At 51.8% G+C, this 13,371-nt stretch overlaps 1 protein-coding gene across 2 annotated transcripts; it reads right to left on the reverse strand.

Moving 5' to 3' along the window:
- Positions 1–2,979: 2,979 nt before the first annotated feature.
- RBM15 (RNA binding motif protein 15) lies at positions 2,980–10,636 on the reverse strand. 2 transcript variants are annotated; one of them, XM_059488107.1, is made up of 3 exons: positions 7,748–10,636; positions 7,197–7,426; positions 2,980–3,366 (listed from the first exon to the last, which is right to left on the reverse strand). In XM_059488107.1, the coding sequence occupies exon 1, from the start codon at positions 10,634–10,636 to the stop codon at positions 7,811–7,813; it is 2,826 nt and encodes a 941-aa protein (XP_059344090.1). In that variant the 3' UTR covers positions 2,980–3,366; positions 7,197–7,426; positions 7,748–7,810. The 2 variants fall into 2 exon arrangements, with proteins under 2 accessions (XP_059344090.1, XP_059344089.1); XM_059488106.1 differs by having other exon boundaries at positions 7,197–10,636.
- Positions 10,637–13,371: the final 2,735 nt, after the last annotated feature.

Below are 13,371 nucleotides of genomic sequence, written 5' to 3' on the forward strand. Positions count from 1 at the left end.
GATGGGCTGGGAGGTGGCAACGTATTAATGCCCAGCACCAGCAGCATTTTGACAGCATCCACACCCTGGATTGCAATGTTTAATTAATACAGCCCTGGAGTGGGGTAAAAGGGGGAAAAATAGGCAACTTTTGTGCCATGTTTTCTGCTCCTGCTACAGGCACCACAAAGAGGATGAAGGGCAGGAGGCTCCTGTCAAACCCATCAGAGCACGTGCACTGACCCAGTCCCTCAGAGCTTGCTCTGCTTAGTTTACCTCACCCAGTTCTCAAGGCAGCTCTAATTACACTCAGGCACAGGGCTCTGAGCCAAGAACCGCAGGAAACACAAGGGGAATCACAAAGCCAGCAGCCCAGGAGCCTTCCCAGTGCTCTGCCTGTCTGACCAAACCCTTTGCAGGCTTTGCCCCAGACCTCAGGACACGAGGTGGGAGCGTTTCCTCCAAAAGCATTTGCCATTTTATAGTAAACCAGCAGCATGAGGCTAACACAAGCTTGTTATTGGCCGTGAGCAGAATCTGGGCCATCTGATGTTTTAAACTTATTAATTCAGCTGCAGTTGATAAAAGCACAGTTCTAAAAAAATGTGTGAATTCAAATAACCTGCTCGCATCTAATCCGCTCGCGTTGCTCTCTGCTGCAGTGCAGTTAATTAAATGGTTCTCGTTATAAATCCACTTTCCCCAGAAGTCTCATTAGCCAAATTAATATGATGCATATAGAGCACTTAACCCTTCCAAGAGACTGCTTTTAACAACAGCCTGGCTCTACCTGGCCACTGGAGCATCCCTCTAAGCCCTTCAGAAGGCAGAGGGGCAGAGGCAGCACCCAAAAAACAACTCTCTATGGCAAAGTGACTGCGGGAGAAGCATCCCACAGCACATCCCACGGTACCTCTAAGTCTCTGGAATAAATGCATGATGTAAAGGAGACAGGGAACCATCTCCCAGTGAAACACACGGTGAAATCTGACTCAGAGAGGCAGAACTCTACTGGAATAGACACTGACATTTCAAAGCACACCTAAAAAGTGGGATAGTGCCCAAGGTCTGACACAAACACCTGGGTACCTGAGCAGGTGAGCAGCTTGCCAAAAAGAGCCCCTTTTTTGGGGTACACTGACAGATCACCCATCTCCTGTCAGCATCAAGGCCCCAGCCCAGGCAAAGGGGCTGAAACACATCTCCCATTATTGCTACCAGCCCCAGACCTATTGTACAACACTTTGAAGGAGATTCAGAGGTTGTATCTCAACAGCACAAGAAATACATTGCAAAAAATAGGAATTTAAATTACAAACACCAACTTCTAGAAGAAAAGGCATCTCCTGAGTCTCCCCTCTCCAATCCCCTTCCCTCATAACCAGCAATATCTGCAATTGCTCCCATTTACAACAAAAAGCCTCATTTCAATTATTACATCAGCATCCCACAAACACAGACAATTTGCCAAATCATTGGCTTGGCTTTCCTTATCAACACATACAAAATATAAACACTACTCTGGGTTAAAGCAGTGTTAATTCAAGCAGTTCATGAAGTCAAAATAACAGCTCCAGCTTGCCAAGCTGAGAACATGTAGCTTTATGTGCAGGGCCCTGTTTCTCAATGGGAGCCCCCAACAAACAGGGAAGCACATCCAAGAGTTGGGTCCTTCACCCCCATTCCCAAGCAGGAGGAGCAGCACGGTGACTGAAGAAAGCACAATTAGTAAGCATTAATAAACTGAAGAACCAAGGCAAGAAAAGGTGAACAACAATCTTCTTTTACATTACAACTCAGCGCAACCTCTTCCAGCCCCTTACCTGTTTTAGGGATTTACACAGCGCTTTGCCACCTTGCAGAGCACAACCACAGCATCCGTCGGGCTGAGAGGCATCTGCAGCCTAGCAAAGCTCCTGCCCGGCTGCAGGGGGTTATCCACGGCAGTTAAAGTGTGTCAAGGCAAACAGGGCAAGCGTTCAAGGTGTCTTCATGGCACATCACAGGAATTCTACCACAAGCACAGCACAGGAGCTCCGACGATGCAGTTGTGGCTTCCTCTCGACGGCCGCGGTGCTCAGGCGCGCCCCGAAGTCTCCTGCAGCAAACACGGAGTTGTGCTCCTGCACGGGAACAGCTTTCCAAAGCTCAGGAGCCCCCGGGACAGGAGAACTACAGCACACAAGGTTTTCAGGCTGCTCCTCTCCCCGTCTGCACTACACCGGAGCGCGCGGCGGGGCCGGGACGCGAGCAGGGCACATGCACATCCGAGGCGTGTGGAACCACGTGTGGCTTCAAAACCGGTCAAAATAAGGCACTGAGACACCACGCAAAGGTTTAAATTACCGCCTCCAGCTCTCAGGAACTCTTCATCCATTCAGCACTAAACCCACAACTGCTGAAAAGCCCCTGGAGATGGAGGAGCGCCTCGCGCACGGCAGGAAAGGCTTTATTAACAGCATTTAAACACTTTTTAAGGACTCATTTCTCTTTTTCTTTTGGCAATTTTGGTGCAAAGGTGTTACGTGCAAAGATTCAAAGCAATTTCAAAACTTTTTTTTTTTTCTTCAAACTTAAAAAAAAAACCCAAGAATCAAAACTAAAGGCAAACATGTTGGGTGAACAAAATAAATCAGAGAAACTTAAAATTCAGCAACTCCAGCTCTTCCAACCAGCGAAGCCCCAGACTTGGCCACCGTTCCGAGGCGCAGGGTGGTGCTTCCCTGCTTCTTGCGTGCCCCGTCCCGCTGAGGAGAAACGCAGCAAAGTGCCCCCATTTTCACTGCAAACACGGGGGCCACCACAGCAAGGCCATCAGACACAAATTCTTCTGCCTGGTACCACAGGTCGATCAAGGCAAAAGTGTCGGTGCTCTCCCTGCTTCTTGCTCAAGACCCACAACTATCAGCTCAATTGGGCAGCAGCAGCAGGAACCCCTCCGCTGCCAACACAGGGGGGGCCAAACGTTTGTCGTCAATTCACTTCCAGGCAGAAAAACCATTTTCCTCAAAAGAAACAATTTATTTAGAATGAAACAAAATCAGCTCAACTGTGAGCGCATGTTTGAGTGACAGCTACTTTTAAGCTGTGTGAGCCATAAAAAGGGTATTCCTTTACTTTTCCAGCAATCTTGTGTACACAGCACAAAGCAAAGAGGTCATTTTTTTTTTCCACTTAAAACACGGGCATTGGCATCACAATAGCAGATACACAACTTTTTTTTTTTTTTAAAGCTGCCATTTTAGTAAAATGCACAAATACTAAACAGATAAGCTTTCTTCCACCAGGAGGCCCATGTAAATTCCACATAAGCCACAGCTTCTCTTCCCAAAGGTCCATTAGAGCTTGGTATCCCATGCTGTTGTCTTCTGCAGTCCACCAGATTTGCTTGCAGGAGGAAAAAAAACGTTATTTCAATACAAATGTGTACACCAGATTTGGGTTTTTCCCCCTCCCTACATTATACAGATGAACATAAAGAGCTACGAGGCCTTTCTGAATATTCTACTTGGACTTTAAAAGCACCAATACCACCCATGGGCATGAAACCTCGGAATGAAGTTGCCTTCTAGGGATAGATGCAAAACAAGTAGTGCAGGGCTTCTTTTTGGACCAGGATAAAACTAGGCTTACAGTATTGATGATTACTCAACTTGCAGTAATATTTGTTGGGGCACATCGAAATCATTAACCAGGAGAAAAACCAACCTAATTCTTGTTAATTCGGTTGACTTTCCTCACTGGGTATTTCCTGAAGGCAACTTATCAACAAAACCATGAAATGTAGTGTTACACAGCTCTTTTTGCTCTCACTCTGCTGTGCAGTTCTAACAGCAGACAATGCCAATATTAAAAGGTCAAATCAAAGACACGCCCAATAAAATTTAAAATTGTTACTATTCAAGTCATATCTCCTAGCCACCGTTTTCACACAATGGGAACTGCACGAGGATGAATATTCAATGAACCATTCTCTGCACCACCCAGTCTGCTTTAAGCCTGATACAAAAATCACCTCATTGTTCAGTCTACCAATCATTGGAGTATCTGTCCTTCAGTGCTATAAAGAAATCAACAGGGGGACAAAGGGGAAAGAACCCCAAAAGCTCCAGAGCCACATGGCAACCATTTCTCCCCCTCTGGGCACACAGCACTCCCCAGGAGCGCTGCCCTCAACACTGTTTTGCTTAGAGCCAGGAACTATCATTTTCCAAGGCATTTTTTTCCCTGAGTCCTCAGAGTTTTTGAACTTGTCTTCACAATTTTCATTCACTCCTCCTCCTCATTAACACCTCAGGCCTTTCACCTCAGTTACCATCAACCAGAGGGTTCCAAAACCCACACAAGAAATTAAAACTTGTTCTTTGTAGAACTTGGCTCTCCATAGAGGCCAAGAAAGTTGTCACCGAAATATTCCATCTTTAACATCCTTGAAGGAAAGAAAAGAGAGAGAGAGCAAGGTTTGTCTGCCTGGCAATAATGCCCTTTTCTCTCTGGGAGGCTGACAAGGATGTGTTGGTATTTTTGCCCCTAAAACCTCTGGATTGAGGATAACCTCAGTGTTCCTGTGGCAAACAAAGCCACTGGCCAGGGGCCAAGGAAGTTGCGCAAAGTTTCCAATCGAAAGAAATAAACAACAAACTAAAATCTCAAACAGAACCATGAGTCATTTGAGGTTCTTTCCCCAAAGCATAAAGCACAAGGATGAAATGATTCAGGAAAAGCACATCCTTTTTCCAGACTAATTCAACACACTAATGAAATAGAAGAACATCAGCTGCACACAAGGTCGGGAGGGAATACTGAGCTCTCACCAGAACAACTTAATGCCAGACACAAGGAGAGAGCCAACAACTGCTACATCTGGTTTGCTCTGCACACAGTGGTATCACCCACAGGCTTCTAAACCTTCAGCCAGCTTCAGTGGACAGTTACTCCAATGGGGAACACCTCAGATCAAGGAGGAAAGCACAGCCCGCCCAGCCGGGAATTCAGTGCTGGCAAAAAAAAACTCTCAAAGTTTTGCCACAAGAACCCTCAGAGGGTGTTAAAATCCTTGCTTACAAAACAGAGCAGCAACCACAAATAAACCAGATTCAAAGGAAGCAGGTGCTCCATGAAATAAGGAACCAGAAAACCTGGAGTCAAACACGGCCTCGCCTGCTCCTCCTCGCCCTCCAGCACAGCACAATTTCACAGCCACTGGCAGGTGGAACCACTGTGATTTCCCAAAAGGAAAAATGGAAGTGCACCTAGCATGCTCTTCCCAAAAGGCTTCCCAAACCAAGCTGGCTTTACAAGCTATGTTGACCCCAAGTTTTATGGGTTTTTAAGCAGGTGCCTGCTGCAGATCAGTGGAACAAATGCTGCTCTCAGTGTCCAACACAAACTTTAGTGCTTTTTTCCCCCCAGTTTTGGGCAGATTTAAATTCTCAGCTGTTTCAAGTCTCTTTCCTAGAAAACTCTTGCAAGTGATTTCTGTCAGATGACAAAAATCTCCCAGAAAACTCCCTCTGAATGCAAGCAGCACTTGCAGCATTGATCACCTGCTGACACACAACAGGCACCTGCTCCAATTAAAACATTCTTTTCAATAAGTGGTAAACACGCTGTATCTTCTTAAACACAGTGATTTGCATTTCTGGTGTCATTCCCAAAAATTCTCCTTGTTAATAGGAAGCTGAACAACTGAATTCTGCCATCTCTTACATTCACATTGAAGGACAACCCAGAAATTCTGGATTTTACTCTCAAATTTAAGAGCATTAAATGAGGCTTTCACCTTTTCATTTAGAAAGAAAAGTAGCTATTAAAAACAAAATCTGTGTTTAAGAGATGCTGTCACATTGGAATTCTCAGTTCACCACAATGCTTGGGATGCTGGGTCCACTCATTCTGGGCAAATAAAGGAACCAAAGCCCTCTTAAACCACAGCCCTCTCTGACAAGTGGTGCAGTAACAAAAATTCCTATTTTTGTGACAGAAACTCAAGCAAGTTCAGTTACACCCATAAAATACATTCAAGACATTTCCTCCTTCGTCTCCTATTCGCATCCTATTCCACACTTTGAATTTGATTTTTGCCATGCAAGTTGTAACAGAAATCAACTCATGCCTGTATCAATTATCCAAGGAATCTACTGGAGCATGGACCAAGAGAGGCAGTGTCACTTCTCTCTTGCCCAAATCCCTGAAAACATGGCTAAGTGCAAGATTACATTATGGGTTTAAGTGCAAGATTACAATTTTAGGGCCTGTAAAGAGATACAGTGAGATTTACACTTCAGTTTAGAAGCTGCTGCAACATCCTTTTGGCTGTTAAACAGAGTATCATGGAATTAGACCACATCAGGGATTGAGATCCCTTCTCCCCTCCTAAATGCCTGAATTACCAAAGGTGGCTGAGACAGCATTACCAAAGGTGGCTGAGACAGCTGGAGAAAAGTGCCCAATGATTGGGGGAAAATAGGAAAAAATTAACTACGTTCTTTGGAAAAACAAAAAAAAAAAAAACAAAAAAAAAAAAAAAACAAAAAAAAAACCCAAAAAAACAAAAAACAACAACCTGCAAACTGTTTCATCCTTGAATCACAAGAACAAGAGCTCAAAACTCAGCATCTCAGAGTATTTTTAATATTTCTCCAGGATGCTAAAACCACTTTACTCCAGGTGCCCATGATAAACCTCATGTAATGCCCACTGCACACTGTACCTGAAAAGTCCCTAGCAGACAGCAGTTCCTTGCTATTAACAAAGAGGTAAAATGTTAATGAGAACTTTTATGTAATTAAATTATCACAGAATGAAAAGCATCTCTGGAGAGAAGCACTTACTTGCTCAGTTTGCATTGTGGAACCAGACCCCACTGAACCTGCAACTCTTAGAAAACAAAACAAAACAACAAAAAAAAAGGCAGTAAAACCAAAACCCCACAATATAACTCAAGTTCTCCTTAAAGCACCTCCTTGTTTCCTGCACACCAGAGTGAGCACAAGACATTCCTGGTTTGCAACAAAGTCCTCAGCTCTTCACCAAACCTAGCCACTGCTACAAACCCAAAGTGCACAAATGGGATACACCAGGAAATCAGGGAAATACACCTGTTAAAAAGCCCAGTTTCAGTGCATGCACCTGGGGGGGCTGGATGAAAAAGGAATCCCTTTCCAAAAAGGAATTCAGTGTTCTGCTGTGTACCCGAGAGAGCAGCTGCTGCTCACCTGAAAAACGTCGACCTTGAGCCACACGACTCAACGGGGAAACCACTGCGGCTCCCGAGGGAAGGGATCCCAAAGGGCCCCTGGCCTGAGGCCCACAAGGAATTTCAAGGACTCAAAAGAGGAGGTGACACCAGTCTGTTATTAAAGTTATGGTTTTCCATTTCCACTGAGTGCTTTAAATCTGGTCTGTTCGGTTTGGAGCTCTCTCGAGGACGAGCTCTTGGGATTTGCTTTAAAATACATGAAATGAAAAAAGGACATGAATCTAAATTAAGAAGACAGGAGTTTTTCTTTTACCTCCCCCCTCCCCCCCCCCCCCAGTTTTTATTATTTTTCTATTTTCTGTAAATCAAAGCAGGCTGAGCCTCCCTGCTGTCCCCATTGATAGGGAATTCTCAAAATATCCTATTCACACTACTCCTAACCAACCTCTCTGGCTTCTATCTTTATAGAAAAATGTAGTAACAGAAAATCGGCCCGGGAAAGTCACCTACAAACAAAGATCTATTTAAAATAACGACAGGGCTGGCTAAGGCTGTATCCCATAGCACCTGGCACACGCTGGAGGGGCTGCATGGAGGAGTAGGCAGGGTTGGGAACAGAACACGAGGGCCTTAGGATGCCCCACGGACAATGATCATGACCAGATAGTCGTCCTCTGATTTGGCCAACGCCTTGGCCGTGGAGTCCAGGAACTGCTGGGAGAAGTCGCAGGGCGGAAAGGCGTGCAGGACCCCGCTGTTCTCCTTGTCTTTGTTCCCCCCTACAGGGAGGCTGATCACCCCAGCAGCCTGCTTTTGCTTTAGGTAGGACACCAGATTCCTGAGCGGCCTCTGCGTGGAGGTGGTGGCGGCCTCGGCAGCCCCGGCTGCGGGGCGGTTGTCGGAGGCGCCGGGCACGGCCAGCAGGATGGCGTATCCATTGGGACCCGCCACCTTGATGCGCCGGTTGACCTCGTCCAACTTGGGCTGGTCCAGACGGAGACGTTGGGTGATCTTGAGCTGAGCCACTTTCCCACCAGTCGCTCCCTCCACCAGGAGGCTGCTGGCGACTCCGAGGTCCCCCTGGAGCAGGTGCATGTTCGACGGGAAGTTGCTGTTCTTCAGCAGGAGCATCCCCTGCCAAGCCAAGCACAGCTTGGGCGCCGCCCCGGCCTGCGCTGCTCCGTCCTGCTGCTGCTTTTGGGGAGGAGGTTTGAGCCGGGAGCCTCCACCACCACCCTCCGCCGCCCGCTCGTCCTTTTTGGCCGGACTTTTGCACTCCAGGGCGGCGGCGGCGGCGCGATGCTTGCGCTCCCGCTCTGCGGAATTCTTACGGTCACGCTTTTCGTTCTGGCCCCGCTCCAGGCTGCCCCGGCGGGACTCCCGGATGGGGGACGGTCGCTCCAAGAGGAGCAAGCGGGATGAGCGCTCAGGGTCACTACTGTAACGCTCCCGGCCTCCCAGGAGCTCGGGGCTGCGGTCCGGGGGAGAGGTCGTGGCCAAGCAATGGCGCTTTCGGGAGGAAGAGGAGCGCTCGCTGTCAGGGGAACGGTCCAAGTGCCGGCCTCCATCCTCGGCCAGCCTCCGTTTCCTAGGCTGATCCCTACTGCTACTGCCCAGCTCCCTCTCCCCGCGGTCCCGCTCCAAGGACCACCCGTCCCGGCGGCGCTCCAGGCTTTCCAGTGGGTCATAGGCAGCTGCCCGATTACTCCGGTCCCGCACAGGGGGCGGCGGGGGCACCCACTCTGTCTCAGGATAAAGGTCTCTGTCACGGTCTCTATAGAGCAAAGGTGGCGTCCTGTCCCGGGCCCCCCGTAGAGGGTCAGGGGGGGCTCCCCGGTGAGCCCCAAAAGCAGCCGCCTCCGCCACGAGCTCGTAATGAGCCGGGGGCGGCAAGGGCAGGGGCTGCAGGTAGGGCTGCTGGTACCGATGCTCCGTGTCGGCAAAGTCCACGCGGAGCCGGCGATCCGGCCCCCCCAGGGGGAAGCCCCGCATGTGGGTGCAGGCTGCCTGGGCAGCGTCCAGGCTCTCGTACTGGATATAGGCCCAGGAATCCCCTTTGCGGTAATCGATGGTGCGGATGGTGCCAAACCGATCAAACTCCCTGGCCAGGGCAGCCAGGGGCACCCAGGGCCCCAGGCCGCCCACCCAGAGCCGGGTGGTCGGGGTGGCTTTGCCGTACCCGATCTTGATGGGGTTGCGCAGGAGCACCTTCCCTGACATGGCCAACTTGGCCCGGTGCGCCATGTCCAGATTCTCAAACTTAAGAAAACCATAGGTGCTGGTCTGCCCACGCCCCGGCCTCTTGATGTCCACCTCAGTGATGACCCCAAAACGGTCAAACGCTCGCCGCAAGTCCGACTCGCTCACGGTGATGTCCAGGTTGCCCAGGAACAGCGTGCGGTTGGCTCTCTGGTCATCCTCGGGGCTGATCTCCTCCTCGGCGGCCGCTCCGGCACCTCCTCCTCCTCCTCCGCGGAACCCCCCGGCCGCCGCCACACCGGCCACGCGCTCCAGCCCATAGGCCGGCCGCACCCGCGCCTCGTAGAAGCCGCCGTAGTCCCGCTCCCTCTCCAGCTCCCTCGGCAGCGGCGGCGGCGGCGGGAGCCGGCCCAGGGCGAGCTGCTGCAGCCGGTAGTCCCGGTATCCCAAAGCTCCTCCGCTGCCCGCCGGGGACAGCGCTCGCTGCGCGGCCCCGGCCGGCGGGTGCCGCACGGCGGCCGCCACCGCCCCGACCGCCGCCGTGCCGTAGGGAGACTCCTTGTCCAGCAGCGCCGGGGAGCGGCTGTTGCGCCGGCGGCCGCTGCCTCCGCCGACATAGACGGCCTCGATCTTGAGCGGGCGGTCGTAGAGCACGAGGCGGCCGCGGGCGTGCTTGGCGGCCCGCGCGTCCTCGGGCCGGCGGAAGTTGACGAAGGCCACGCGCTCGTCGGCGGCGCCGGCGCCGGGCGGGAGCCGGCTGATCTTGACGCTCACGTCTCCGAAGCGCTTGAACTCGTGGAAGAGCCCGTCCTCCACCGCCTCGTCGCTCAGCGCCGAGCCCAGCTCGCTGATCTTCAGCGTCTTGTACTCGCCGCCGCCCGGCTCCGACGAGGAGGACGAGGAGGAGGCGGCGGCGGCCGCTCGCGATTCGCCGCCGCGGCTGCTGCTGCTTCGCGACGCCTCCGCGGTTTTACCGCTGTAGCCGTGCCGGCCCCCGCCGCCCGCGGCCGCCGCCGAACCGCTCTCGTACTCGCGGCTGCCGGCGCGGCCGCCCTTGTCCGCGTGGGCGCCGCGCCGGCCGCTCCCGCTGTTGCTCTCGCCGGACGCCGCCGCCGCTTTCCCGCCGTTGGAGCCGCCGCCTCCGCCGGACGAGCCGCTCGGCTTCTTGCTGCCGCGCGAGGAGGAGGAGGAGGACGCCGAGTCCTCGCCGCCCCGGGAGCGCTTGGCCTTGGCGGGCGAGCGCTCCTTGCCCTTCATGGCGGCGGCGGCCGCGCTCCCGCCGGGCCTCCCCGACCGCCCCGCTCACGCACCCGCCGCCATCTTGGGAGCCGCGCCGGTAGCGCGCGCCGCCCCCCCCGCGCCCATTGGCTGCTCAGGGCGGCGCCCTCGCCCATTGGCCGGCGTCGCGGGGGTGCTCCGCCCACCTCCTAGCGCTGCGCGTTCCCATTGGCCCGCTGCGCTGTCGGTCTGCCAGCCAGCCCCGCGCTCCCGCGGGGGGGACGGGAATTGCCGCCCTCGCGCGCCTCCCAGCCCCGCTCGCTCATTGGACAGTTAGAAAGGGCGCGGCGATCTCATTGGACGGTTCTACCTGTCAATCGTGGCTGTTCAACCATGGGAGGATTTTGGCTGCCCATTGAACACTGGGCTGAACTTATCTCCGCCTTCTGATTGGCTCGCTTACCTGCCAGTTACAACAATGGTTCTGCGGCCCCGCCCCGCCCCTTGCCATTGGCTCTCTCGCTTAGATATGAGTTCCCATCGTACCTCTCAAAATGTCGCGAGTTCCTCTGTCCCCGCCTCCTTTGCTCATTGGTCAGTAGTTAACATATCGTCCTGATCTGATTGGTTAATCCCTACGCCGCTCACGAAAAAGCGCGCCCCACCCCGCAACTCCGTTCCTGGTTTATCATTGGGCGAGAAATCGACCCCAGGCGTCTGATTGGGTGCTTATAGACAGAGCGCTGATTGGCTAGGACAAAAATCAATCAGGTTTGTTCTGGCACTGATTGGTCGGTGCGGGGAGAGGGGCGTTCCTCGGCAGAGCTCGCAGTGCGGCGGCGCCTGAGGGCTCAGAGCGCGGTTTGCCGCGGTGCGGAGCGGAGCTGCGCCAGTGCTCCGTGTCCCTGCCCTCAGCCCACCAATGCACCCACCGGGCTGGGCTGAACCCACCGCGGGGCGACAGCCCAGCCCGGCTTCATTCAGTGCCTGCCTCACCCTCCCCCTGTTTCCCTGTGGGTGTCTGCGCCAGGCAATGCAGGGAAGCGCTCCCGGTGGATGCGGCAGCCCCGCAGCTCTCTGAGGCTCCCCGGGGCCGGGCCCGCGCTGCTCTGCCCGGTGTGGAGCCCTGCGTAACTGCAGGGAGTGTCTGAGAGCACGGTCACTCCTTGCTCGGGGCCAGCAAACCGATTGAAATATTTCCCATTTAAAGCTTCACATCCAAGTGGTTATGCTGCTACATTCCTGCGCTCACCCGCAGTCCCATATTTCCTTGGGGAGTTGGAGCTCAGAGGTTCCCAGAGATGAGGAAGAAGTTTGGGTTAGGTCTGAGGTGAAGGAGGCCTCAGGGTCAGGGAATCCCGGCTCCCGTCGATCAGGAGTGCTTCTAATGCCTGTATTTTGTGTGGATCCCTCTATAGTCTCTGTATTTTGTGAGGATCCCTCTATAATCCCTGTATTTTGTGAGGGTCCCTTTATATTCCCTGGATTTTGTGAGGATCCCTTTATAGTCCCTGTATTTTGTGAGGATTCCTCTATAATTCTGGTATTTTGTGAGGATCCCTTTATACTCCCTGTATTTTGTGAGGATCCCTCTATAATTCTGGTATTTTGTGAGGATCCCTTTATACTCCCTGTATTTTGTGAGGATCCCTCTATAATCCCTGTGTATTGTGAGGATCCCCCTCTATTTTGTGAGGATCCCTTTATATTCCATGTATTTTGTAAGGATCCTTTTATATTCCCTGTATTTTTAAAGTATCCTGTTGCCACCTGTGGCCCTGGGTGCTTCCTCCTCTTCCTCCTGCTCTGCTCTGCCTGTGGGAAATGTAGATGAGAAAAATAATATGTTCAAATGGGGAGAAAGCTGGGGCAGGGCTGAATCCAACAACCATGCTGGAACTGCTGCCCCTGCATCCTACAATCCCATAAATCATCCCCCTAAACACCAATTTCCCCTAATAAAACCATAAGTTCAACAGCCAAACTCCAATTTCACCCTCAACCCTCCAAGCTGGATTCCCCCAACCCACAATTTCACACTCCAAACCCTCATTTCTCCACCCAAACCCAAAATTCATCCCCCTTTAAAAGCTTTAATTGTCCTGCCTAAGCTCTGATTTCACACCCCAACCCTAATATCCACAGCCCCCTCTTATTCCATCCTTCAAACCCCAATTTCATACTCCAACCACTCATTTCACCCCCTAAATCCTAATTTCATCCCCTGTGACCTAATTTCACCCACCAAACCCTCATTTCATTCTCCCAAACCCTAATCCCGACATCCCAATCCCCAATTTCTTCCCCCAAGAACGAATTTCATCCCACCAGATCCTGATTTTTATCCCAAACCCCTATCTTCATACCCCAAACATTAATTTTGTGCCAACAAACCCTAATTTCAACCCACAAACCCTAATTTCTCCCCATTATACTCCAATTTGATCCCATCAAACCCTATTTTCAGCCTCCAAACTCCAATTTCATCCCCACAATTGCAATTTCACTTCCAAATTCCAATTTCACCCCACCAAACCACAGCTTTGTTCTCTCAAACCCCAATTTCACCCTCCAAACTTTAATACCATTCCACAAATCCCCAGTTTCACCCCCAAACCCCAATTTCACTCTCCAAACTCTTCATTTCACCTTCTAAACCCCAATTTCACCCCACCAAACCCAAGTTTGATTCCCCAAACCCCAATTTCACCCTCTAAACTTTAATACCATTCCACAAATCCCCAGTTTCACCCCCAAACCCCAATTTCAATCTC

Source organism: Ammospiza nelsoni, chromosome 23 (genome assembly GCF_027579445.1).
Source record: "Ammospiza nelsoni isolate bAmmNel1 chromosome 23, bAmmNel1.pri, whole genome shotgun sequence".
In the NCBI taxonomy this organism is placed as follows: Eukaryota; Metazoa; Chordata; class Aves; order Passeriformes; family Passerellidae; genus Ammospiza; species Ammospiza nelsoni.

Bases quoted from the DNA above. Each gene is read 5' to 3' on its own strand.
- RBM15 (XM_059488107.1), bottom strand. From the start codon at position 10,636: ATGAAGGGCAAGGAGCGCTCGCCCGCCAAGGCCAAGCGCTCCCGGGGC.